The following is a 26,476-nucleotide window of genomic DNA, read 5'->3' as shown; positions in this document are numbered from 1 at the left end:
TCCCTTCCTGGTGGGCTCAGTCGGCTTACTCCTTGCTTCCTGTCGGAAACTCCCAGCGTATTTCATGCCGCATATGCTGCTGGGGCTGCCACGACCGGTACCAGGAGCCGGGCGCTGTAAACCACAGACGTTGATGGTCTCCCGGTCCTTGGACGGCCGAGATCCGGGGGTTGCAGGGCTGGTTCCTCCTGAGGCCTCTCTCCTTGGCGTGTAGATGCCGTGTCCTTCCTGTGTCCTCACACGGTCGTCCCTCTGCGTGTCTGTGTCCTCGTCTCCTCTTATAAGGGCCCCAGTCACAGTGGATCAGGCCCACCCCACCCTAGTGACCCCATTTTACCTTGATCACCTCTTTGAAGACCCCATCTCCAAGTACGGTCACATTCTGAGGAGCTGGGGGTCAGGACTCCAACGTAGGAATTTGGGGGACACACTTCAGCCCATACCGGCGACCCTGGCTGGCTGCCTGGACAGGCTGTGAACTGGGGACTGGGAGAGAAGACCGCCTTTTCACTTACAAGTCGAAGTCACGTCATTTTATTTGTCTAGAGTGTTGGCAGTGGGAATAAACAGACTCAGTCGTCCACTGAAACTTGCCACTTGGGAACTGCACGCCCCAAGGCGGCCAGCGAGAGATGCCCAGTCCCAGGCCACGTCGCCATCCTGGAGGAAGGCCGCGTTGTGCTTTGACTTATTTCACAGTCACCCATCGTCGTCTCCACCCGGTGGTGAGGAAAGAATGCAGAGATGTGAAGGAAGGGACAGGAAGTCTCACTGAGTGGCTGCCGGTGGCCGCCTCTACCTTCCTCGTGTCCCCAAGCTGTCCCCTAAGCCTCTGAAAGGGGCTGCCACCCCACTTCTCAGATGGAGGCCTGGGCGCCCAGTCGAGTCGAGTGACACGCCAATGGTTGTGATAAGTGCTGCCCTCGGGCCTGATGGGCGCCGCGGGCCTCCAGGGCTTTGCCTGTTACTGTCAGCCGGGTCGGAGCCCAGCTCTTCCGATCTCCGGGGGACCTGCTTCCGTGACCAGTCTTGCTTCCAGTGGCCTGAGGCAAAGACAGATGGATTTATGGAAAAGGGCCCTCGCTGGGTGCTGGCGGGGAGGCAGCGGACAAGTGGGCCCCAGTCCCCCAGCCCGCATTAGCACGGCTCACTGAGGGATGTCCGTGGCACTTGGGGAGGCAGCGATGGGGTGGGGGTGTCCAGCTCTGCCTGGGGAATAAAGGAATGAGAAGGTGGGCAGGGATGCCTTCCCGGAGGAGGTGACCTTCGCACTACTGGCTTTGTGAGCTTTCATTTGACCTCACCATGGAGAATTTCTCTTCACCCTACCTGAGAACACAGTGTAATTAACAGGCAAGGCCACCCGAATTTGCACAGTTGTTCCAGTCCTTAACGAACGACGCGAGGAACGGGTCTGCAACTCAGGACACTGAGGTCACCAAGCTAGGGTGATCGATCAGAGGAAAGTGGGTGCTGCGTTCAGTTCTCACAGGACACGAGTCCTACAGTTGAGGGACCGGGCCCTGAAAGGCTCGGTGGCGAGTCCACGACGTGACTCAGTGGCTGAGCCGGGGCTCTGCGGATGAATTCTCCGAGAAGGTGGGTCCCTCGTTGCTCGCGAACTTGGCCATCTCTCTCTCTTGTGGCTGGAGTGCTCCTCTCGCCGGGCACCGACACCCTGCTGCTCTGTCCCCAGCCGTGGCCACGTCTCCCTGGCGCCCTTTACCACATCAGCTGGGTCTTGGGGCGCCGGGCCTGAGGTTCTGTCTCCAGTGATACCGGGATGTGACCCTGTTTCCGTCCGCTCAGGAGTGGGGTGCACAGGGGAACCCGAGCGCCCGGTACCCGGCCCCTGGCCTGTCCACCAGGGGACGGCTGTGTCCGTCCTTTCTGCAAGGACTTGTTGGACATCTGCTGTCCCAGCGGGTGTGTGCCCCGAAAACAGTGGGGTGCTCGTCAACCTGCTCCGTAGCTTTGAGAGCTCAGACACGTCTGTTGTGGGTTGAATTGTGTCCCCCCAAAACGTAAGCTGAAGCCCGAGCCCCTGGTCCCTGTGACCGTGACCTTATTTGGAAGTAGGGTCCTCGCAGATGTCGCTCAGGTGTCAGTTCAGGTGGGCTGTACCAGGGTGGGCTAGGCCTTCCATCCACCATGACTGTGTCCTCATAAGAAGAGAAGGCAGCCCAGAGAGGGGAGGGCGCCGTGAAGACAGGCTCACAGAGTGAAGCTGGCCTTGCGAGGGCCGAGGCTGAGACGGGAGTGACGCAGCTACAAGCCGGGGGACGCGGGGAGCGCCAGCACCCAGTGGAGCTCGGAGAGGGCGGGCCCTGCCACCACCTTGCTGTCCATCTTCTAGCCTCCGGAGCTGGGAGAAGTGCCTGTTGTTTTCAGCCACCCTGGCTGTGGGCACTTGTTACGGCGGCCCCAGGACCCTCATACGAGGGCCTTTGCTTTGTCTGGGCTGTCGTTTGCCTGTCTGCAGAGGGTGGGCCCTGGACACACGAGTCCAGCCCCTTCCTGGCCTGACGTGTTGGGGGTGCTCCTTCAAGGGCCTTGCCTCAGCTCCCTGGTCTCGGCTGCTCTGAGGAGCAGCAGGTACCTACACCCCGGAAAGACACTCTTATCTCAAGGCGTGGGCGCCCCCTGGCCCCCTGCCCCGAGAGGCTGCTGCCTTCTGGGGGCTCTCCAGGCTCTGCACAAGGTCTGCCAGCGAAGCCTGGCTGGAACCTCTTCTCTGGTCTCTGCGCTTGCAGGGCCTCAGCCCCCATGTTTGTATCGCTAATGCATGTTAAATCTAGAAAGGAGAGAAAACATACATATGCTGTGGCAGTTAAGAATCTTTGAAAATCAAATGACAGGAAGCCCGTATCAAACTGTATCAAACAGTAAAGGTCTGTGATTGGCTCATGGAACAAAAGGGACTCACTTCAGGAGAGGCTTGATCCAGCTGCTTGTTCAGAGATCTGGTGCCTTCTCTCTGCTTCCTGCAGGACTGGCCTCATGCACAGGCTCCACCCCATGGCCTGCAGCCGCACAGGCTCACGTCTCAGCCACACTGTCCCCAGGAGTCCTGAGGAAGACTCCTGAAGCCCCAGAAAATGTCTCCCTGAGTCTGGTGGACTCTGTTGCAGTTCACATCCGCTCTTCCCGGGGTTGGCGGTGCTGTTAGGTTTGAGCCGGTCAGCCCCTGTCCTGGAGCCAGGGATGGGATCCGTTGCACCCAGGCTACAGAGCAGAGAACGGTGGTTCCCCCAGAGCAAAATCTGGGCGCCGTCAATACCAGGCGGGGGAGCTGGTGCTGGCACGAACACTGAGAACCATCCACTTCATGACCAAAGAGGGAACAAGGACGGCCTCAGTGCCACCACCTGGAGAATCTCGCTGGGCGTTCTGGGGCCTCCTTCCACACGTGGTTATGCGTGGCCTGGGGATGGTGCCTGAACTGGCGAGATGAGGCGAGGATGAGTTTACTGAGGGGTAACTGTGCCAGGCGCTAGGTGGTTCACACACACTGGCCATCTGGGCCGCGCAGCACCCAAAAGCATTCGCTGGGCAGAGGTCTCCTGAGCCCCGGTTCTGTGCTAGGCATTGTCACAGATACCGGGACACCCCGGAGAGCGGGCTGGAGAAGGCGCCTGCCCTCCCGCCCTCCCTCCCGAGCGTCCATTCTCGGAGACACTATTGTCCCCCATGACGGAAGGGTGGAGCCGCCAGCCTGAGTGTCAATCGCTGAGACCCCCCACCCCGGGGCTTCTGCTCCCCAACACGCGTGCCTAATGTGTGTACATACACGCGTGGGCTTTCTTTTTAAACCACAATGACAGATCACCTCAGCTGTCCGCTGCCAGCCCCACTCCAGGCCAGCCCACCAGGACACAGCCCTGACCGCAGGGGCTGCTGGCTTGAAGCTTTGGCCATGGGTGGACCTGCTCTCGCCCCCTGGGCCTCCCCCCAGAGCAGGAGTACACGCACTGGCCGTTGGGTGAAAATGGTCACACGAAGGCTCGTGCATTTTCTGCAAGCCCCGTTGGGGACCCCTCATGCCTTTCTTCTCTGCGAGGCAGCAACGCCAACTCCCAGGAGTGTGGGCTCCACTCCAGACACAAACCAGGCCACCAGACCTGGCTCTGGCAGTCCCAGCTGTGTGATCCTGGCTCAGTTATTTCACCTCTCTGGCCCCCGGTTTACTCATCTACAGCAGGGGCCGGAAAACTCCCACCCTCAGCCCAAATCCAGCCTGTGGTCCGTTTTGGCGAATGAGGCTTGACCGGGCACAGCCACGATCGTTCCTTTACTTGTCCCTGGCTGCTTTCACTTAATGGCAGAGTCGAGGAGGTGGACGGGGACAGCGTGGCCCGCGAAGCCTGAGACACTCGGGCCCCTTGTGGAAAGTCCGCCCACCCTTGGCCTAAGGGATGGGACACTTAGACTTGCGGGAACCTCGCTCCCAGGGCCTGCCTGCTGGCCTGTCATCAACTCTGTTGGGCGGGTTCAAAATTCAGAGAGGAGCTGTCCGTTGACACTCAGCACCATGCCCAGTGCCCAGGCCGTGCTCTGTGAACCCAAGCTCTTCTCCTCCTGTGGAGGGGAGGGAGGCCGCCCCCCGGCTCGAGGCCTGGGCTCCGGATTGGGAGTGAGGCTCCAGGCCAGACGGCTCTGCTCTTAAGGAGCCAGGCGCTCTCAGCTGCCAGAGCTGAGAACGAGGGTTCACGGGGCTCAGGGCCGCTGGGGCCCCTTCAGTGGAGGGCTTCGGATTTCTCTCCCCCGTCCTCCTTGTGTGCCCCCGTGAGTGGCGGTGACAATGCCTCCGGATGTGGGCCTCCAGGCTTGTGGCCCCGAGCTACCCGCCCACTGGCCGCCGCTATTGTCTGCTGGGCCAGCGGTGTGGCCGGGGCTGGGGGCCGGCGGCCCGGGGCTGGGGGACTGTGGGAACGGATTAGAGGCCCTGGGCTTGCTGCCCCTCTGCATAAACTCCTGATCAAAGACATTCCTGGGATGACAGAGCCCTGTGTGCGGGCGGGCGCCCCACGCCCCCCGCCGGCCCCCAGCACAGGCGCCCTCTGGGCCCCACCGCAGCGCCCACTGCTGGGATCGGCCTGGGCTGTGCCCAGTGTCCCCACCAAAGGCAGAGCCAGGCCACTTGGGCAGCGAGGCTCCCAGGAGGCCCTGGGTGGGACAGGCTCGAGGAGGAGCCTGGCCCTGCCACTGTGCCCACCTCTGCAGGGGTGGCTGCAGCACACCGGCTCTGGCCTCCACTTCTCCCTGCTGGCCCTTGGCGCACACCGCCGTGTCCTGCAGCCTCTGGGCCCTCCTCAGCATGACCGTGGGTGCGGCCTGGGCCCCTGGGGAGCCCCCTGCCCCCGACTCCGCACAGCATGGGGGCGGGTGGGGCTGTCCCTCTGCAGCTCACCAAGCAGCCTGTCGCTCAGCCCTGGGGACCAGCCTGCAGCCCCTTCCCTTCGGCTCCCGCTTCTCCACAGCTGCTGTTGGCCAGGCGGGGAACGGGACGAGAAGGATCAACGAGCCGTCTGTCCTCAAGGGCTTAGGGCCCCAAACAGGAAACACCCAGGGGTGACGATGCCAGGGCCTCCCTGAGCCCCCTGCCCGGGGCTGGGTGTGGACCGCCTGCGGAGGGTCTTCCGAGCCTGGAGGGAGAGCAGAGGGGAGGGCGGCTCAGGCGCAGGACAGGAGGCAGGCCGCAGTCTGCTGTGTCTGCAGTGCCCTGGGCAGAAAGTTCGGGGTTGGGGGCGTCTGAGGCTGGGGAGACAAGGGCCAGGTCCCAGGACCAGGAGCTGGAAGGAGCGAGAAGCCCCAGGAGGGTTTGGGCAGAGGCTGGGGGGCGCCTGGAACAGGGAGACAGGCTGGGAGGTGGGCAGGCCCCAGGGGAGTGGCGGGGCCGAGTGAGAGCAGGAGTTCAGCCTCCGAGAGGGGACAGAGGGACGCCGCTGGAAGGCTTTGTCCCGGAGGCCACGTGCACACACAGGCAGCTGGACCTCCAGCAAGGGACGGGGTCTCCACCCCATGAGGGGACACAGGTGCCCGAGGATGGTGTCACTGAGAGGAGGAGCCCCAGAGACCCCTCTCACGGGGGCTGCACAGGTGGGGAGACGGCGCCGGGAGGACTGGGGGTCCCTCTGTGCTTGGCCCAAACCCCGCGTACGGTTTTGCTTGTCCCATTCCAGCCCCGTCCCGCACCGCACTGCACAGGGCTCTGGCTCCCCCCGTCCGTGCCTCCCAATCTGCCCACCCGGTTAGCCTGCAGACCGGTCTCCCATCCTGAAGACATGAGAATCCACGGCATACCTCGCCCCCGTGGGCTCACGGCCCTGCCCCACATACGCAGAGTGGCTCTCTTCCCGCTTCCTTGGCAGATTCTTGCTCGAACCTGACATAGGCGGACTGTGACCCCTGCTCCCTGAAACCCTGCTCAAGAGAGCCCGAGGCCCTGGGGGTGTCAGAGCCACCACCAAGCCCCCCACTCTACGCATGTGGTCTGGGGAGACAGACCGTCGATGTCCCTGGGTCCCCAGGCTGAGCCACCATAATGGTGCAGACCTGGACTAGCCTTCAGGGCACCTCCTGCTCCGGCTACCCCTTGGTCCCCTGTGGTGCAGGACCCCCTTTTGGTGCACCCTGCAGGTCCCCGGGGCAGCCTGGCCTCAGCCCCCACACACCAGGTAGGGAGCTGCTGTGGGAAGGCAGCAATCCTGGCCCTTCCACACCCCACCGCCTCCCAGAAGCCCCGGTGCCCGTGGAGAACCAACGCAGCTGATCTCGGGGGGTCCCAGTGGAGCCCCCCGAGGAGGAACACCCTCCAGGACAGGGCTGGTACACAGCAGGCGCTTCTTAAAGGCCACAGTGAATTGACCCGAGAAGTAGTGACATCTTTGGCATGTGACCCAGGCTTCCTGTTGGCTCCCGGACACTCACCGAATTCTCTGACAGCCCAGGACCCATCAGGACCCTCGGGCTCTGGGGAGAGGCCCCGCAGAGCCAGGACCAGGGACCGCGGCCCTCCCATCGCACTCCTCGCTCTCCAACTCCCCAGGGTTGGAAAAAGGCCGGTCATGTGTTGCTGAAGCCCAGAGAGAGACGTCCCAGGTGTCCACTAGGCCTCCCAAGTCGCCAGGTCCACGCAATAGGCCCCTGCCCCATGGCCCAAGCACTCGCTTTGCTCTCCCCGAGCCTGGGGTGCCTCAGGACCATGATTCACCCAGAGCAAACAGCGGTTTGCACCAGAAGAGGGTTCCCGAATGCCGGCTTGCTTTCTTTCCGTCTGCAAATAACGTGGGAGGGTGAGCTGGCAGAACGTGGGCTGGAAGGCAGCTCTGACAAGCAGGTGCCGTCACATTGCTGGGGCCAGAAGCTGCTGTCCTCGGTGGCTGGAGCCACCTGCAAAGGCATCCCCAGACTTTCCTCAGGGTCCCACCCACCGCATGTCCCCCTGGTCTGGATTTCCTCCTGGCTGGGAGAGTGTCACGTACTCCTCCTCATCCCCAGCGGCTGTTTGGCAATGTTAGGAGACATTTCTGGTTGTCACCACTGGGGATGGTCCCATCATTGGGTGATTAGAGGCCCGGGATGCAGCTTCACACCCACAGTGTCCAGGACAGACCCCCATGACAGAGGAGGATCCGGCCCTGCCCGTCAGCGGTGCCCAGGCGGGACCCCCTGCCTGCCTGCCACCCCCAGCCCAGGCACAGCAGCTTGGGCCCCATCCCTCAGCTCCAGGCCCCACGCCCCTGGCTCCCTACCCGCCCCACAAAACAAGCAGGCAGGCACCAGGGTTTTACCAATTTTATTTCTAGACTTTTCACGTTTGTCTTTTGTCTTCTGCTGGAAACGTGCCGGTTACATGTCTGTGCTGGGAAATGCCGCGGCGTGCAACCAGAAACACACACAGACCCCAAGTGCCCGCCCACCAGAGACCCTCACAGACTTGCTGGTCACAGGACAGACTCCGCTGTGCTCCCGGACCTGTCACCGGCCTTTGGCCTTTCAGCACACAATGTCCACCCCCCCACTAGGACAGACCGACCCTCAAGGACCCCTGTTTGGTTCAGACACACAGATGCCGCAGCCGGAATGGTTGAGGTAAGCGGAAGCAGTGCTCCTGCAGGGCGGGGCGGGTCCTGGGCCTGCAGTGGCCTCGGCACAGGGGCTGCCCCCGCTGGCGCCGGGCCGCACATGGCACAAATCCTTTTGGTTCGTCAGCGTGCGAGGCGGCTCCTGGGCGCACAGCACCGCTAGCTTCATTGAGATCTGAAGTCTCGAAATGAGCATGAGGCTGTAATGAACAGAAGAGAACACGAGCACACAGAACAGAATCAACGCACCAGAAACTCGAACGAATTCAGAAGCTACTTCAGTCATCCCTGAATGACCGAGTCCCACAGCACAGCACCACGGTGGCACGTCAAGACATACTTGTTACAATAATAATAATAATTATTATAATGCAACTTTCATAGCTACACGCAAAGAACGATATAGCGGTAAAAACTACTATGATGGTAAGTCCCAGGACAGGTGGGGAGTCCAGCATAACAGGCGCAGGGCAAAGGAGACGGACACGGCCTGGTCCCCAGAGACGCCAGGGGGGCTGCGGGAAGGCCCCGGCAGCCCATCCCCACCAGGCCGGTTTTGGGATCTCGTCCGCGTGTCTGTTTGCCGAAGCAGGAGGCCACAGGTCAGACAGAGCCTGACTACCGGGTCCACACATGGCTAAGTGAAGCATGAGGTATTGTGAAACAAGAACCTTTTTGGAATAGAGCAGTAATCACATTTAGTCAAAACTGATCACATAAAAAAAAAAAAAAATCTACCAAAAAAAAAAAAAAAAGAGAGGCATCTGTCATACATTTTTCTATGAGAAAATTAAAATGAGAACATGGCAGTATATGACATTGTAAAAAAACAATAACTGATCCTCCAATAGCAGCAACACAATATGAAAGAGACAGAGAGAAGCGATGTCAGTCTGTTTCCAAACCGTGCCGGGAAGTCATCGGTGGCCGCGCATCAGAAAGCGGAGCCGCAGCCTGTCCCCTCGCCTGGTCCCGCCGCCTCCCCTCCCCTCCGCACCTCCTTCCTCACATCCTCCCCTTCAACACTCCCCACATCACAATTGCAAAAAGGAACGTAGCCAAGATGTGCAAAGTGTCTATCGGTGGCTAAAATTTTCTTCAAAGGAGAGGGCAGGGCATAAGAAACTCTGGGGAACTGAACTCATTTCAAGGCCCCTAATTTTCTGGGTTAACTCCCAGGGCCCTTAGATCGGACCACGCTGGGAAAACGCCCGACAGGCCGAATCAGCCAAATCAACGTGATTTTTGGGCTTTTTCTTGGGATTTTTTTTTTTTTCCTTTCCTAGAAAAGGATCTAACTTTTATAAACGGTACGAAACCTGCAACATAAAAGGCAGAAAGGGGTGTGTGTATGTGTGTGTGTGTGTGTTTAAATCAAGGGGGGGATTGCATTACTTTATAAATCATACTGGCCTTACGAACATCCTCTGCAATAAATATTCTTTTTAGCCTTAACTATAAATTATATACTTTAGTGTTTAAAAACCTTCCTAACCCTTATGCTACGAGCTCTCTACTTTAAGGCCCCTACTTGCAAACACCAGTTGGCACCAAAGGGTCCCAAACTTCAACTTCTCTACGGAAAAAGAAACACATCTTCCTGGCAGAGTGGGGCTACTTTCCTTCCTCCTCCTGACCGGACCCTGGCCTTCAGAACACGCCCCTTTCGCGAACACCACAGTGACATGCACTTGCCTTGCCATCCTGTCGGAACACAAGTCCGTGAATATTCCCAAACCATTCCATTGAGAAACCGCGCCCCAACCCCCCCCCCCCACCCCGACACACAGCCCGAACAGAGATCGTGCCTCGAACTACTGGACCAAAAGTGCTTTGAAATGGAATGGTTTTAGAATATCGAGAAGGAAAACCAACCAAAGGAGCTGTGAATTTCACCTGGACGGGAGCAGGCCGCCAGGTCTGTGGGGTGCCAAGCAAGCACCGCCTCAACAGGCAACTACAAAATTAGGAAGATTACAAAAATAGAATATATTAGGTCGCTACCGCGGTTTCCCTTCCCAGGAGCGGAGACGCCAGGAGTCCGGAGGGTTGGCCGTCCGGCGCCCGACAAACCACGCACGTGGCCGGTCCACAGGCAGAAAGGATTTAGCAGTTTTCGATGGTGAACTCTATGCTACTCTAACCGAGGTTACGCCAGCCACGGACAAGGTGGAGAGGTTACACGCCTACCTACGGGATAAAATAAACACACACAATGACATAAAGTGACTACATGCACGAGGAAGCGAGATACAGGATGCCGAGTCGCCTTAAAGCCTTGCTCCTCCGGAAAAGCACAAGGATACGTTTTCCTACCTAAGACGCTCTTCTACCTTAAAAATGCTTTGTTGACTTTCTTCTCTATTTTTTTTTAAAGGTTTTATGCTTTTTTTTGTCTTAAACACAGAAAGAATTAAATCTGATCCTCCCCTGCAGACTCGTTCCTTGTGTTAATAGCTTGTCCTTACAACTCAGAGACACAAACACGTTAATATAAAAACTAGTTGATTATGGGGTACAAAATCCTCTATTTTTATAGCACAGCCCTCCTCCCTCCCGGCTTAGGGTTATGCAAATACTATTTTTTTTTTTCCCCTCTCCTTTTTTTGTTTTTTTGTTTTTTTTTCTAAAGACAGTTTTTCGGGTACTTTTTTTTTTCTTTTGCTTAAGTCAGAGACGGAAGGGAGAAAGAGCAAAGGAGAAAACTGACACAGGGAGAAGGGGGCCTTCCCTCCTGGTCTCGACCGTCCGGAGAGGAGCGGTCCGTCAGGGCAGCACCTGGGGCCGGCCCCTGCTCGCCGCGGGCGCCCTCAAATGTTCACGTCCCGCACGTCGGTGGGCGTGCAGGCCAGGTCCACCTCCTCCTCCTCCTCCTCCTCCTCCGCGGCCTTGGGGTCCAGGTTCTGCTGCTGGGCCTGGCGCAGGCTGGACTCCAGCAGGGCCTCGATCTGCTCCTGGCAGGCCCGCAGGCAGTCCTGGGCAAGACAGACAGACAGACAGACGTCCTCAGAAGGGGCCTACGGTGAGGGGCCCACCCCCAGACCCCAGGACTTGGCTTCTCTAAGAGCCACGCTCATCGAAAACGCCGCCTCCCCCCGACCTGCGGAAGGAAGACGCTGTGGGAGCTGCTGACCCAAACCCTAGGATCAACGGGCTCGGGCCCCGTGTGGCCACCGGCTGCCCCCACACCAACCAGGCAGCGGTGACCCCACTCAGGACTGAAGGCCTTGCAGGCCACAGGGCTGCTGTCTGTCTGCTGTGGATGCAGACAGATGTGCCCGCCCCAGCCTGCCCCAGGCCCCTGGCTGGAATCTGTCCTCCACTGGGCTCAGGCCTTGGCCCTCAGGTCCCATCGGCCCCAGGGATGCCCTCGGGGAATTCAGCCATTTGATCCAGGAGCCTGCTCTCCGACTTAACCTCTGCTCCCCGGCCCTCCGGTGAACCCAGCCTTCCGTGATGAATGGGTGTCAAGAACGTTAGGCTGCGCATGACTGAGGATGAATGTTGGGTGGCCCGGGGGGACCCGGACTCTTCATCCCCCTCCGTCCTCTCTCCATGGGGCCTGCGTCCCGGGCGGCGCTGTGGCCTCGGCAGCCACCACCCGCATGGTCAGTGGGGAAGAGGGATTGGAGCCCGGGGCATCTCCTGGCCTCACTGGGAGCAGATCTCCTGGCAGCTCCAAGGGGCGCCTCGTGCCTTCATGGCCTCACGGCCCCCAGGGTCTGAATACAGAGGTTGGTCCAGGTGCGGGAGCCATCCATCTCCGCTCCCCGCATGCCATAAGGGGGCTTCCTTCCTACAACTAGACTCTGGTCCAGCCTGGGAGACAGACCGCATCCTCCCCAAGGCCCACGGCAGAGGTGCCGGTGAACTGCCAACCAGGTGGGGTGGGAGTCGGGCATCCTCTGCCCACAAGGAGAGGAGCAGGCCCCGGGGTCTGCACAGCTCCAAGCTCTGTGCCCTTTTCGGTATTCCTCACGGCAGATTAGGAAGGCAGGGGCGCTGCCGACAGCCCCGGGTTACAGATGAGGAAACCGAGGCCCAGGAAGTCTGGTGTGGCCACCTCAGGCTTCCATCCAAACGCCGAACACCTAACACAGCCTCAGTTCCACTCCTGAGGCCTCATGGTGCCCCCGCCTCGTAGTCGCTCTTGACAGGCAACTCTGAGGGGCGACGGTTTCCTCGCCCCTGCATGGTGGAGCAGAGGGTGCAGGGAGGGCCTCCCCTCGGTTGCCACCGCCCTCGTCTCCTCCTCCCAGCAGCCCACTCAGCCTGTCCCATCCTGTGAAAAGCCGACTGGCGACTGAAGGCCAGCTCCAGAGAGGAGCAGACGCGGTTCACACCCCGGGCCCGGGGCCACAGGTCTTCTGCGCCTGAGCTCTGCTGCTACGGTTGGAAGCAGACAAACCATCAGCTGGTTTCTCCGGCGTCTGCCCACCAGTTGTGAGCATTTTGTGTCAGATCGACTTAAAATGATCACTAGTCACATAAGGGGCGCTGTAGCGATCCCCTGCAATGGCCTGTGGCGTTCCTAGCTGAGGCAGAACTAGGGCTGGCCAGGCCCCCAGCAGCGGGGCGAGGATGCTCCAGCCCCGGCAGCCGCCTGAGCCTATGACGTGCGCACTGAGAGCCAGAAGGGAGGCCCCCTCCGCCTCCAGGGGCTGCCTGTCTCAGGGCGAGAAGGATTCCTTCTTGGGGGCGGGGGAACGACACAAACAGGCCCGGCAGCCCAGCGACTGGTGATGGGCAGAGGACAGGCAGGGGCCTCTCTCACACCCGAGCCTCCCTCCCTGCCGGTGAGGTGGCACCCAACTGGGCCCCCAGACGCTCCAGGGTGGAGGCCCCCAAGGCAGCCCGAGCCGGATCTGGACTGGGGTCAAGGCGGTCACTCGCTCCCACACCACACACCAACGGGGGCCGACGGCTGACCCGCCAACCCCGCTGGTCTAATTTGGCAAATGCCACAAACCCTTGTAATTGTCATCTGAATTCTTTAGGGAAAGAAAAGAAGTAGGAGTAAAACAATGGCGTTTTTAAGAAGAAAGACACAGTCGCCTGCGTTCTAACTGCAGGAGCCTCTCAAAGACGGCCGTAAAAAAACAAGGTGGCCTCTGCCGCCCATTGTCCCGGCCGAGACCTCACAGGAGCCCTTCTAAAGCAGCCATTTATGGGCCCTCCACAATGTCCCCAGACAAAGCTCGACTGGGCCCCAGCTCCACACCCCATTAGGGCACGGATCATTGACCCGGACGCCTTGTCCTCCCTCTTCCTGCACAGCTCCCCGGGAGGGATTTATGACCCTTGCCTGTCCTGGGAGCCCCGGGGACGACAGCAGCCTGTGAGGACCGCCCCGCCAGTCAGCAGGTTCCGAGGTGCTTCTCCCACAGAGCCCCGGAGAGGTGGGTGAAGCTGGCACCGTCAGCCTGTGACCAGGTCCTTTGCCCCTGAACGCAGGCACCTGCTCCGGTCCCCCACATGGCCGTGGCCCCAGCCCCGTCCCCTTCTGGGGTCTTGGCACCAGCCACTGCATTTCCCATCAGTGAACTACAGCTTCAGACCCCCAGGTTCTAGATGCTTCTAGTACCCAGTGGGGGAGCGGCACACGTGATCACTTACCGGGTCACACTTGATCACTTTGGAGAGGAACCGTGTGAGGCGGTGGTAGGACAGGAAGCTGTTGGTGCTCCCCAGGTGCAGGCCTTGCACCGCGGCCACCACGCTCCCGGCAGCCACCATGGAGGGCGGGTTGGAAATGAACTTCACGTCTGCCACAGAGAGAGAGGGGTAAGGGGCCATGAGCGGGGCACACGTCAAGGATCCAGGCACCCCCCCAGTGCCAGCCACCTGTCGGGGGGCCTGTCCAACGCACAGCCGGCCTGGGTATGTGGATTGCGAGGGGCCGGTCACTCCAGCCTTGTCATCGCCCGGGCATGTACTGGCAGAGCAGGAGCTGGGCTTGGGGCTCGGCAGCGGGGAGCTTGGGGGTTCGCTTACAAACAGCCACAGAGCAAACCCAAAACAGCCCCCGGAGGAGACAGCAGAGGCCGCTGGGGAGGGGCCCAGGCGGCTCTCCTGTCCTTTCAGCCTTGTGAGCCCTGTGAACGTGTGGCTTATTCACAAAACCAAATGAAATAAAAGATGATGCAAGCCCCCGGGGTGGCAGGAGAGACGCGGCCTCTCCATTGCCCTGAGTGCCTGCACTGCCAGCCCGGGGCCTCACCTGCACAGGGGCCCAGGCCGCCCCCAGGGGCAAAGCCAACCCCCCCAGATTCTTTGAGGCGCCTACATCCACATGGGAGGATGAACCCAGGGCGGCCCACTGGCCTGCAGGAGCTCCCTGTGGTCAGATGCTCATCTCCACCTTATCTTCCTCCAAGCATGCCACGGGGGTGTGGCGGGACTCCATGACTTCACCCGCCAGTCTGCAGGCCACTCCGTCCCCAAACTACAGGAAAACTGCACGGGAGGGTGGGACGGGCCCCCACCGCGGGCCAGCTGGAGCTCCCCGATGGGGGGACGGCTGCATTTCCTCCTGAGGGATACCCGTAGGCTTGCCGCACACTCCTAAGATTAAGGACATCTAAGTGGCAATGTGGTACCCAGGCTGTCTTTTTGTTGCACCCAAGGAGAAACTGCGGGTGGAGAAGGCCACAAATTTCAGCATCTTAATCAGAGGCCCCTGAGCCCGGGGCCGGGCGCCTGTGGGGCCAAGTGTGGCATCTGTCAGCCCCCGTCGCCTCCTCTTGGGCCATTGAGCACCCAGGAACAGGGGGGCTCCGGCGAGCTGAATGGGAGGGGACTGAGCACAAAGGGAGTGGGGGCCCCAGGGGCTGGGGCGCATCCCCACAGCCCATCGGAGACTTCATCCCGAGAGAATAAACAACTTCGGCCTTGTTAAAGGGAGCGGGCGCCGTCGAGGGGGGCTGGGAAGAAAGGCAGCCACCCTGAAGGGGCGACAAAGCCAGCTTCTGGGCACTGTGACGGCTCAAAAGAGAAATCCCTAACGAGGCGCGCCACCTCGTCCCCCTCTAAATGGGAGCCATTCCACCCCGTCTGAGAGCCCACAGCCATGAATGGAGGGCTTTTCATTGAGGCCAATCAGGCCGGCACACAGAAGCCGGGCGGCCCGGCAACAGGCTCTGACCGGCTGGCCCTCGAGACCCGTCTACATGGGAGGGAACAATCGGGGCAGGCTGCTTCGGAAGCCCGTCTCCCCGCTGAAGTGCGTGTGTGCCTGTGTGTGTGTGTGTGTGTGGCTGGGGGCTTATGTTTAGATGAGGAGCAGTCCAGACTTCCACGTGGACGCTCCAAGGGTTGTCCCCATTCGCTGCCTGCTGGTAAGGAGCCCAGGGGGCCAAGGCGAGCGTGGTCATCGGAGCCATGTAGCCCTGCTGACCCCTGCTCAGGCCCACTCATTAAGCTCAATTACGTGCCAGCTTCAAACGGCAGTGGCAATTCCCCCACCTAGCTGCTGCAGCACAGGATAAGGTTCCAGTGTACCCGGCCGCACACGTGCTCAAGGCAAAGCAAGACCCGGCGCTGGGCGTGGGTGCCGTGCGCGCAGGCACAGGGAGAGTGCAGCACCCCCCCCCCCGCCCCCCTTAAATGGGCCCCTGACCACGTGGAGGGCAAAGACATCTTCCTGGGCTTCCGCCTGTAACTCTACCTCTCAAAAACGTCTGGTTTTGAGCTGCAATTATGCCACGCTCATCTCGAGAGAAATCCCCTTGGGACCAAGGGTACAGCTGAACCTCAGTTATGTTCCAACGGTGCAGGCATGGATCAGGACCCGTGGGGGGAGGTCGCTCCCCTCCTCTGGCCTGCCTGTCCCCCACGGGGCCCCACCCTGCAGTTCACGCATGTGAGAAGCTGGGTCACCCCCAGCCATCCCTCCACCTTCCCGGCAGGTGTGCCCTCAGGTATCTGAGCCCGGGCCACACCCCAAAAGCCAGGGGGGTTTGCTGTGCCCGGCGTGGTCCCGCACCCCAACCACAGCAGCTCGAGAGCCAGCACCCCAGCCCACGGGCAGCCCCAGCCCCAGGATCGCCTCCTCACTGCTGGCACCCCGCTTCCCAAGGTTCCTGGGAGAGGGGGAGCTCCGGGCTGCCCCAGCCGTCCTGGGGGAGTGTGTGCGAGAACGGCTCCTCGCATTATCTCCAGCAAACTTTGCCGTTTCTCTGAACCACTTTCAGCTCCATAAAAGGCCGCCTGGACGTCTCTGGAGGCCTCTCTCCTCGGAGGCGCCCCAGACAGAGAACGCCTCCCTGTCCGCTTACAGAGATGGCCCCCGGAGGCCGAGGGGACGGTGGTGGGAGGCTCCCCACCCCACCGAGGGCCAGCCCTGTGGGGCACAAACGCCTGGGGAGGGCGCCCCCATCCCTCAGATCCATCCAGCCCAACGATGTCCTTGGCATCTGCATCTGCCCTCCACCGCACGCTCGGAAGGACCCGGAGGAGGGTAGGCAGGCCAGCAAATCTTCTTGGCTCTCGCCTCACCCAGAAATGCCAGCCGCCAGAGCGCCCGGGCCTCAGGAGGGTGCAGTAAGATGCCAGGTCAGGGGGCTCTGCCCCTGGTGGGGACGGGGGGAAAGACACCGATCTCCCCCTTTGAGGCAATGTGGCCCTCAGGTCATCCAGGGTGAGCCCCAAACAGATGTAACAGCTGACGCCTGTCCAGGGGTGGAGGCGGCCCATAGCACATTTGGGTGGGATGGGGGCATGGAGCCCTGGTCAGGGTCTCCCGTTCGCCTGGGCCCAGCTCATGTGATCAGGGGAAAGGAAAGAAGAGGTCACAGTGGGTCAGGGGCAGGGCTGGGGGGAGGGGGGCCGTGCAACATGGTTGGGCTGTGTGTGTCTGTGTGTCCCCGCGTGCACTGCGTTCTGAGAGGCCGGCTGCCCCGAGGCTTGGGGCCAAGGCAGAGCCAGGGAGGGACCTCTAGGGACCAGCCAGAAGCGTGCTCAGGGGAGGGAGGGCTGGCCCCCTGCTGCCAACCACAGCAGCCCAACCCGAGGCTGCTCCACAGCCCCTCCCAGGACTCGGCTGAGCTGCGCGGACGGCGCCCCCGGCGGGGCCCCCGGGCTGCCGAGCTCCTCTGCCGCCCCCGCGCGCAGGCTCCGGCCGCCCCGGAGCACGTGGTGCAGGCCCCGCGCCGACCTCCCCGGCCCCGTGGGCGCCCCAGCAAGCGGCCAGCGTGGAGAGGCCAGCAGGGGGCGCCCGCAGCTCAGGCTCCTCCAGGACGCGGGGAAGGGCTGCGGGGGGCGGGGCAGAGGAGAGGCAGGCCGGGTGGCACAGACTGGCCCCAGCCTGGCCGGCCGCCCACCCCTCCATCTAGCACAAACAGACCCAGCCCTGGGCCCAGCAGAACCGGGAAAGAGGAGCGCTTCGGAGGGCAGGAGGGGCCCGGGGAGCATCTGCTCAGATGGGGAAACCGAGGCAGAGGACAGGAAGTTCCGTGGGGGGGGGGGGGGCCGGGGGGGCACCCAGGGAAGCCGGGGCAGCGCACGAGCCGCCCTACCTGTGGCACAGAGGGCGACGAAGGTCTGAGCGTGCTTGCGGATGACCTGCTTGTTGTCCTCGGCCACCGGCATTTTGGAGAGGAAGTGCTCGATGAAATCGTGCGGGGTCATGGCCGCCAGGTTCCACTTGAGCTTGTTCACCAGGAGCAGCTCCATTTGCTGCGGACATGGGGTGGACAAGCGTAAAGAGGCGCGCAGGGCGGCTCCTGGAGGCGGGGGTAGGGTGGGGGGAGAGTGGCACAGGGGCCTGGAGAGAAGGGACGGCGGATGTCGGGTTCTAGAAGTGGGGGACAGCACGCAATCCCAGGTGGAAAAAAGAGAAGATGCTGTTGGAAAACGCTCCTGCTCACAAGTTAAGCCCCGACTGTTCCCAAGTGGAGACAGAAAAAAAAAAAAGACCTCCCACGCCCGGAACGCACTGCAGGGTCGGTACCGCGCCGCCGCCGCTAGAGGACGCGCGCCGCCCACTTTTCAGCCGCGTCCCGGGCGCAGACGCGGTGGGAGTCCGAGCGACAGTGCGAGGTGGGGCAATGGGGACCGGGGGCGCTGGGGGTCCCACCGCCGTCTCCAGGGGGCCCCAGGCAGGGTGGCCACCCGCACTCAGGGATCGGGGTCTGTCAGCAGCCGGCCGGGTCCCCCTACCTCTGCACCTCCCCCACCCCCGGGGTCCCGCGGCTCGTGGGGCGTCGGGGGTCCCGCAGTTACCAGCAGCTCGTCGGGCCGGATGGAGTTGTCCGTGTAAATGCACAACTTCTCGGCCGTCAGGGGGATGGTCTCCTTCATCTTCGAGGCCACGAACATGCAGGTGGCCCCCAGCAGCTGCAGGCGGCTCTTTTTCACGGGCTCCAGCGACAGGAAGCGGTCCAGGTAGTTCATGGCCAGCGGGAAGACTTCCTCCTCGCACTTCTGCTCCTCGCAGACCTGCGGGGGCACCGGGGCCGTGACCGCCGCCGCCGCCGCGCGCGCGCGCGCGCCGGGCCCCCTCCGGCAGCGACCCTGCGCCCCCCCCACCTCGCGCGCGCCCCGGGCCGCGGGGTCCCCGAGCGCGCCGAGGGTCGGGGCAGGGGGCTGCAGACGCTTCCGGGGACGCGCCCCCTCCTTCGCATGTCCCCAATACCCACCCACCCCGAAACTGAAAGGGAAAGTCCCCGCGAGGCTGGCACGGCGGGGGCGGGAGCGGGCACGGCTGGGCTGTGTGCGCCGCGCGCGGGCTGCCCACCCCGGGACCCCGGCCCGCGTGGGGGCTCCGGGGCCCGCCTGGCCAGGAGTCGGCAAGAAACGGGGTGTGGGGCCGCGGGGCAGACCGCGGGGCCGGGCGCCGCGCTCCCTGCGCTGCGAGACACAAAGGTGGCGTCCCAGGCCGCCGCGCCGCATTTCCCCAGACGTCATCTTTTCAAAAAATATTTAAAAATATAAAAAAATTATCTGGGCACATAAAAAACCCATGAAAATGACCCTCGGACGGCCCTTTACCCAGTCCGGGGGTCTGGAACTCGTTGCAGGCTCCGGGAAGAGCCCCAGGAATTCAAACTCGGGGCCCCCCCCTCCCCTTGGGCGCGGGCGCCGCTTCTCTCTCGCAAGGGCACCACGCCGCACTTTGAAAAATTATTTTAAAATACTTGCGGGGCCCCCAGGCACCCACTGAAAGCCTGAAAACGTGACCCTGGCCCCCGGCTCGCTCCACACAGGTCCCCCAAGTGGAGACCCCTGCAGACAAGGGTCAATCCCTAGCGTCTTGGGGGCCACGCGACCTTGCAGCCCGGCGTGCTCTCTGGCCCAGGCTGGCGGTGCAGGGCGCCCCGGGACTCGCTGCTTGAACAAAGGGGCCCCACTTCCCGAGCGGGGTCCCCCCAAAACTGTCCGCGCTCCGGCCCCGCGCCCCTCCCGCCGGCTCCCGGCGGCCGCACGGCCCCTCGCGGCGGCCCCAGCGCCTCGCCGGCCGCTCCCCACCCCCACCCTGCCCCCAATTATTAATAAACACTTTTGCTTTGCAATAAAAGAACAAAGATGGCGCATAATACTGGCACGAGCGGCCCTTGCATACGTGTCCATGGATATTAATTTAAAAATCAAATCTATGCCCCCTCCCCCTGGAGCTGGCGGCTCAGCGGCCGCGCGGCCGGGAGAGAAGGCACAGCGGGGATCGCGCGCAGGCGGGGGCTGCGCGGTGGCGGCCCCAGAGGGGGCTCTAAGGGGCGCCCAGCCTGCTGGCCCGTACCCTCGAGCCAAATGGGGTGCCCCTGGCACTGGCTTTCCCCGAAGGGACCCCTCCCCGACCGCTCCCCGCCCCCCCCAGGAAAGAAAATTTCTAATGCCCCCCCCATCGTCGTTCAAAAAATACCCACGATATCTATGTATTTTGAAAATACGATTCCTAGCAACAGCCCGGCAAACCTCAAAGTTGGGGCGGGAGAGAAGGGAGGGAGATGAGTGGCAAAGAAATGTGGGTTTAAGCAACAAGTTGCAGGAAAGTCTTAAGAGAACCGCCCGAAGGCCCGCACCTCCAGCATCCAGGTGGCCACGATCTTCCTCATGGACGGGAGGATCTCCTTCTGCACACACTTGAAGTAGGACACCGAGGGCGCGCAGGTCTCCTCCGCCTTGAGCATGGCCCGCAGCACCCGGTCGTTGAGGAGGTTGGCATCGGGGTATGCCCGGCGGATGGTCTCCACCTCGCAGCACAGAAGCTGGTGTGCCATGGCTGGGGCTCTGCTGGGTGGCCTTGGGGCGGCGGTGGGCCCGGGGCTCGGTCTGGGCTCGGCTCTAGCTGCTGCTGCCCCGCGCTCCCTCGAGCTCTTCTGCCCCTCGCCGGAGCGCGCGGCCGCTGCTGCTCGCTGCTACTGCGCCGACAGCCCTCTGGAGGCTCCAGAACTTTGCAACTTCCAACAAAACTCCCCTGTAGTCCGTGTGACGTTACTGTTGTTAAGCAGAGATCAAAGCCGGGCAGAGAATGGGAGCGGGGGTGGGGGGGCGGGGGCGGGAGCAGGGGGAGGGGGCGCGGGCGCCGAGCGCGGGGAGCGGCGAGGGGCAGAGCCCAAAAGGCATCCCGGAGGCGCCGCGCCTGCCCCGCGGCGGAGTTGCCCCCGAAGCCCGGTTTTCATAGAAATGCAAATCGCCCCAAGGCTGCTTGTCTCCCCGCTGGGGAACAGGGGTGCAGGGGGGGCCCCGTCCTCCCCGACTGGGTCCCCTGGGATTTTGGGAGTGGGGTGGAGGTGCGTCTGCAGAGGGGCACGACTAGGAGGGCGGGCAGGCCACACGCAAGATGGGGGAGACCGCATGGAGGGGGGACTCTGGGGTTCGGCGACACCCTATATCCGAGCCGGGAGAATGGGCGCATTTCCGACAATGCCACGAGGGCACCCACGGGCGGAGAGGCCGCCCAGGAATCTCAGCCTTTACATCTTCTTTCATTTTCATTAACACGTGTAAATTTCAGGAACCATTAACATTCAGGGACGCGGGGCACATCCCACACTCCTCGCGGAGCCTTCATTCCGGCGCACGGGGGGTCGTTGCAAATGCCCAGGGGGGAACCCTAAACGTTTAAAGGGATTTCAACCTAGCATGCGCTCGCTCAAAAAATAAAATAAAATAAAATAAAATAAATGCCCGAAAATTCCAGCAGCAGCCCAAGATGGTGGCCAGCATTTCCTTCATCCTGTCTTCCTCGCCGGGGGGTTCTGCGGGCTGTTCTCCCACCTTAGCCAGTCCATTCTTGCGGGGGGTCTCCAAATCACCCCCCCCCCCACGTCCCGCCAATTTAACAGCTGGAAAAACACCACCGAATGCATGACTGCAAAACAGTGGTCTCTGTCCTGTCTCCTTTTAAAATTAAAGAATAAGTTAAATCGCTGGAAATATTAGTCGCCTCTCTGCCAGGGAGAAGACCACCGGAAGCTTCTTAATTGGTTTTATTAGGGGTGTGGACATCTCATCACCTTTGGTATATGCCCTGGGGCTGCATTCATGAGCTTGAAGGGGACGGCAGGAGCTGGCAAAAATTAGAACAATTATTAAGTTAAAGAAATGGGTGTATTGATCTGATGATTTTTAACAAAATGTATATATGTTCGTGGTTTTATAAGAGGGTCCCCAATAGTATCGCAAACTTCAATGACATACAAAAGAACACATAAAGGTTTTTTTTTTTAATTAAAGATTGTCTCTTTGGGGCTTTTTTTTTTAATAAAAACACATTTTACCCAGTCTTCAAGTTCTTTTTTTTTTTTTTTTACAGTTTTTACACTATCTGCCCCAAATTAAGCAAACTGTTCATTTACTTCCCTCTGAATATAGTTTTGTGTCATCAAACTACCGTATCTCCTAACAGTGAAGACGCAAAGAAAACGGATAAAAGGGCCCCCTCCCCTTCGCAAGGGCACACGCAGCAAGATAAGACTCTCCGCCCTTTCGGGGCCGATTGTTCCCGCGCCCCCTCCCCCGCCGGGAATTAGGGTTACTAATATTCCGGGTCCGGGAGGGTAATTACCCCCGGCTCATGCCTCGGAAGCGGTGGGTGGCCCGAGCAGGGAGCGCCCACCGCCGTGTCCCCCTCCCCGGGCACCCACTCTCGCGTTGGCCGGGGGCACGGCGGAGCCTCGGAGCATCAGCCCGCGCACGAGGGCGGCCGGGCGGCTTTTTCATTCATAAAATCCCGACCGGGCGGCCGCCCCGATGATTTATGGGGCCGCGCGCTATCGCCTGGCGGCTCCTGTCCCGGGGGGCGAGGGGGCCCGAGCCCCGCGTGCGCCCTGGCCTGGCCCGAGGCGGGCGGGCGACAGCGAGGGGCAGCGGGGCATAAAGAGGCTCGCCCACTCCGCCAAAAGGGGCTCCCGGTCCAGGAGGGAGCTCCCCCCAACCCGGGCGCAGGACGGAGGAAACTGGAATTAGCATGAGCCAATGGGGGCGCGGCGCTGTTACTAGGCGGACCGGGCAGATCTCGACGAGGAACTTCGTTGATTTCCCCGCTCAGGGACAGGCGCAAAAGTGCAAGCCCAGCCGGCGAGCGTGAAGAGCCGTCCAGGAACCCGCGGGGGAGGCGCTGGAATTTGGGGCCCGGCAGGGAGCGCCAGCCGCCCAGCCCCCCACCCCGGGGAGCCCAGATCTGCGTGCCCCGGAGTCCCCCGATGCGGCCGACAGTCCCGGGCCCTCGAGGGTGACTGCTTCCAGGAGACGAAATAAAATTTTTAATTTTTTTCCAAGAGAAAAGCAACTTTTAAAAACTTTCCTGTTGCAGTTTTAATTTGGCGCTGCCTTTAAAAAACCCCACCACGATGCAGGAACTGCGAATTCTGGGCTCATTTAAAGTGCTCTGCGCTTATTTCTTGGTGACCATTTGGAGACAAAAGGCTAGTGGCACAATCGGGAGGGAAACCACTTTGGTTGGAAAGAAAATCCAAAAGTAACTTGTCACCTTCCCGTTTTCCTCGCCCCCTGGCCCCCCACCGGGGTGACCGCGGCCGGGTCGGATCGTCGGCCCGGAGAGGGCGAATTCCGCGGCAGGAGCGTTTGCCACCGTCCCTGGCTGTGGGAACCTTCATTCAAGGCGGGGGAAGGGGAGCGCGTTCATTCAGGAACCGGCGCGCCGCGGCGCCGACTCCCGGACGCAGCGCGGCTGCGCGCTGCCCCGCGAGGGGCTTTGGGGAGGGGGTGCAGGCCTCAGAGGAGACCTTCCACCAGCATTGACCTCTAACACCCGCCGTCCCTCGAGAGGACCCGGGCGGCGGGCGGGCGGGCGGGCGCACCCAGGTGGGGTCACCTGCAGCCGCATACCTGGCGGCGACTTGAAAGGAGTTGGCTCCCGCTCCACGAGCTTTTCTTTGTTAAGCCCTTAAGTAGCCATGGAAAACGCTTCCGAATGTGGGCCGCGGGGTTCCGGGGCGCTTGGGTTCCCCTTCCCCCACACTTCTTGCTTTGGGGGCGCGCATGGAGGTTCACGTGCAGCGGTGGCTCCGCCTGGGCTGCGCGGTGCCGATCCCCCGCGCCCCAAAGCTGCGGGACGCCCTGGGGCGAACTCTGGCCCCGGCGCCCACCCGCGACAGCCACACGCTGGGAAGAGGGGCAGCCGCACCTCCCACCGCCCCAAGCCACGGACGTGCGTTTCCGCCTCTGATCAGTTAATTTCAGCCACACACAGACTGTCCCCCTTTCGCGTGCCTCAGTCCCGGGTGGGCAGGCTGCGAGGACGGGACACCCCTCCCCCAGCTCTGAAGGCCGTGGGCGAGGTGTGTGCCGGAGTTAAAAAGCAAACCCCAAGGAGTGGGGAAAGGGGGCGGGTTGACTCCCAGCGCCTCTGGGATCCAAGGGAAAAGGTGAACGCTTGGGGGCGAAAGGTTCTAATTCCTTGACCTCCGCCCTCAAAACGCATCGCCTGGGGCCCTGAGCAATAGGAAACCCCAAAGTCCACCAGGAATTTCCTGGCCTCTTGGCTCAGGCCCCCGGCCCGTCTCTGACCAAGTGTCACGGAGTGGGCGCCCAGATTGAAAAGATAACCACCTCCGACCGAGGCAAAGAAATCGGGCGGTAGGTGGGGGTAATGACCCAGGAGGCCTTGCCCCTCCCGCTTCTCCCGTGGCCAAGCGGGGCCGCGGCCTGCACGAGGCTCAGCAGACTCCCGCTCCGGACGAGGGCGCAGGGCGCGGTTGCGGAGACTAGCGGGGCCTCGGAAACCTGCGGCGGCGGCTCTCGGGAGCCGGACCTCCCCGGAGGAGGACCCGCGCTAAGATCCTCGTCGGCTCCGCGGCGCCCCCCGCCCCGCCCGGGAAGAGCTCCACGCCCCATCCCTCGCCTCCAGGATTTGTCACTCGCCCCCAATCCCTGCCCTTTCCTGGAGACTGTCTGCGGGGAGGACCCACGTGCTCGTGCTTCTTTGTGCCCCTGAAACGCCCGAAAGCGTTTCCATCCTTCGCCTTGGCCCTGCGGGTGGGTGGAGGGACGGCCGGGGTCTTTATTATGGGGAACCTCTGAGTTCTGGAGCTCGGACGCTTGCCAGGAGGGGAGGGGGAAGGGAAACATTTTTTCCAGGTGCGAGGAGAGGGGCTGCCTCCTTAACGCCCTGCACCCCTCTCCTTGGGTCCCTCGGCCTCGCGCCGTCGGGGCTGGTGGCAGGACACGGGTGTGGACCCACCGAGGAGTTCTGGGCGCGCGGGGTCCGAGGGGCCGATGGGCGGCGCTCCATCCCCAAGCCACGCCCGGGTGCTTGTGCGGGGCTCAACCTGCCCCTGCGAGCCCGGGGCTGGGGTGCGGCCCGCGGGGGCGGGAGCGCGCGCCGCGGGAGCCCGGGCCTTGGCTCCGGAGCAGCGCGGGGCCGCGCCGCACATTCCGCGCATTCCCGCCGGGCCTCGGTTCCGCCGCCACGTGGTTGCTCTGCGCGCCGCGTGTACCGTAAGGCTTGGAGAAGGCGCGCACCCGCGGTTCCAGAGCGCGTGCAGACCTCCCAGGGCGCAGAACGCGGACCGCGCGTGGTCCAGCCGCTGCGCCCGACCTGTGCGCTCCAGGGACATAGATGGGGGTTGCTTTTTTGCGGAAAACGGAGAGTTGTACTGCTGGCGTAATACTGTAGTGATTATTGTAAAGAGGGCAGGAAGGGTGCTTAGGCCCCGCTGGTATCCGTAATAGGGGGGCTGTCCATCTGAGGAACGTGACTGAACCCGACCGGTGACCGTTCTGCCTTCGCAGCAGTGACAGAGCGCAGAAGAAGAGCCGCAGCATCTGATAACTTTCTTCTCCTTTTCTTTAAGATTCGACATCAGTTGGAAGCACAGTCCAGTGTACTGTGCGACTGGCAAACAGAATCGTGGAGGGGCTTAGTACAAAGGAAAAAGGCTGTAAACTGCCTATAACTTTTTTTTTTTAAGGCCCGATGGTCCTTTTTCTGAGAATCAGTTCCAGATAAAGGATTTAGCACATCATTGCATCCTGAGCAGCTGACATTAACCAACAGGGTGCCCGCCTCTGCTCATGGCACCCAGTGGGCCTCTGCACCCCTGGCTAGGCTGTGGTCCCCCAGGCTTGGGTGGGTCAGAGGACTTCTGAAAACCCTCTTGACACTGCCACCTCTCTGAGTCCCGTCTGGACAGAGGGCTTTCCTGCAGTCACATGGAGAGGGGAGAAAAGTCTGCTGGAAACACACCCCCAGCCGCCATCAGCACCAGTCCCCCTGGTCCAGGGGACGTCTGCCCCTCTGCTCTGAACCCAGTCTCCCACAGGTCTGGAGAAAAAGCATTCCCTGGTACCCATCCTCACCTCCTCACTTCTCCTGCAAGGTATCCCCCCTCCAGACGCCCGCCACCGTGCAAAACTAGTCGCTGTCATGCGCTTAACTTTCAAAACAGTCCCCAGCGTAGAAACGTATTTAGCGGGTGGGGAAACTGAGGCACGCATCACTCCATTGGCCACCGTGATGGCCTGACTATCAGAGTCCACACTCTGACGTATCACGATCCTCCTCCCTTGGTGTCGTGAACACTGTCAGAACAAACTCAGGGTCCTTCCAAGCTGATAAGGGTCATCTACCTTTTCAAGAAATTCACGCAAAACCAAGCCACTTCCTTTTCAAGATGCCAGGAAGTTTGCAAATGTATTTGTGTGACTGCACGAGCATGTCACCCATACCTTTATCTGCCAGCTGCTGTGTGACCTTGGGCAAATCTGTCCCCATCTTTCACATGGGGTATCACTGTGCCCCTCGCGGGGCCGTGGAGATTAATTAAGGTGATTCCTGTGAAGTAGTGAGCAGAGGCCCTGGCATGTGTCAAGGCCTGTGAAATTTATCCGTTCATGTATTTGTTTTCGTGCAGCATGAAGGCCGGGCGCTGCATGCTGTATGTGGAATTAATTAAACAGCTCAGTTTATATTCAGAAAGAGGATTTGA

The 26,476-nt window shown here is 61.4% G+C and overlaps 1 protein-coding gene across 1 annotated transcript; it reads right to left on the bottom strand.

The window, feature by feature from the left end:
* Window positions 1–7,781: 7,781 nt before the first annotated feature.
* Window positions 7,782–20,806, bottom strand: CCND1 (cyclin D1). Its single transcript, XM_023654619.2, has 5 exons — window positions 20,105–20,806; window positions 18,309–18,524; window positions 17,603–17,762; window positions 13,704–13,852; window positions 7,782–11,062 (listed from the first exon to the last, which is right to left on the bottom strand). Exons 1-5 carry the CDS (start codon window positions 20,300–20,302, stop codon window positions 10,898–10,900), a joined length of 888 nt encoding a protein of 295 aa, XP_023510387.1. The 5' UTR covers window positions 20,303–20,806; the 3' UTR covers window positions 7,782–10,897.
* Window positions 20,807–26,476: the final 5,670 nt, after the last annotated feature.

Source organism: Equus caballus, chromosome 12 (genome assembly GCF_041296265.1).
Source record: "Equus caballus isolate H_3958 breed thoroughbred chromosome 12, TB-T2T, whole genome shotgun sequence".
Classification (NCBI taxonomy): Eukaryota; Metazoa; Chordata; class Mammalia; order Perissodactyla; family Equidae; genus Equus; species Equus caballus.
Note: the sequence above shows the minus strand (reverse complement) of the source record. Positions and strands in the feature narration are given on the sequence as shown.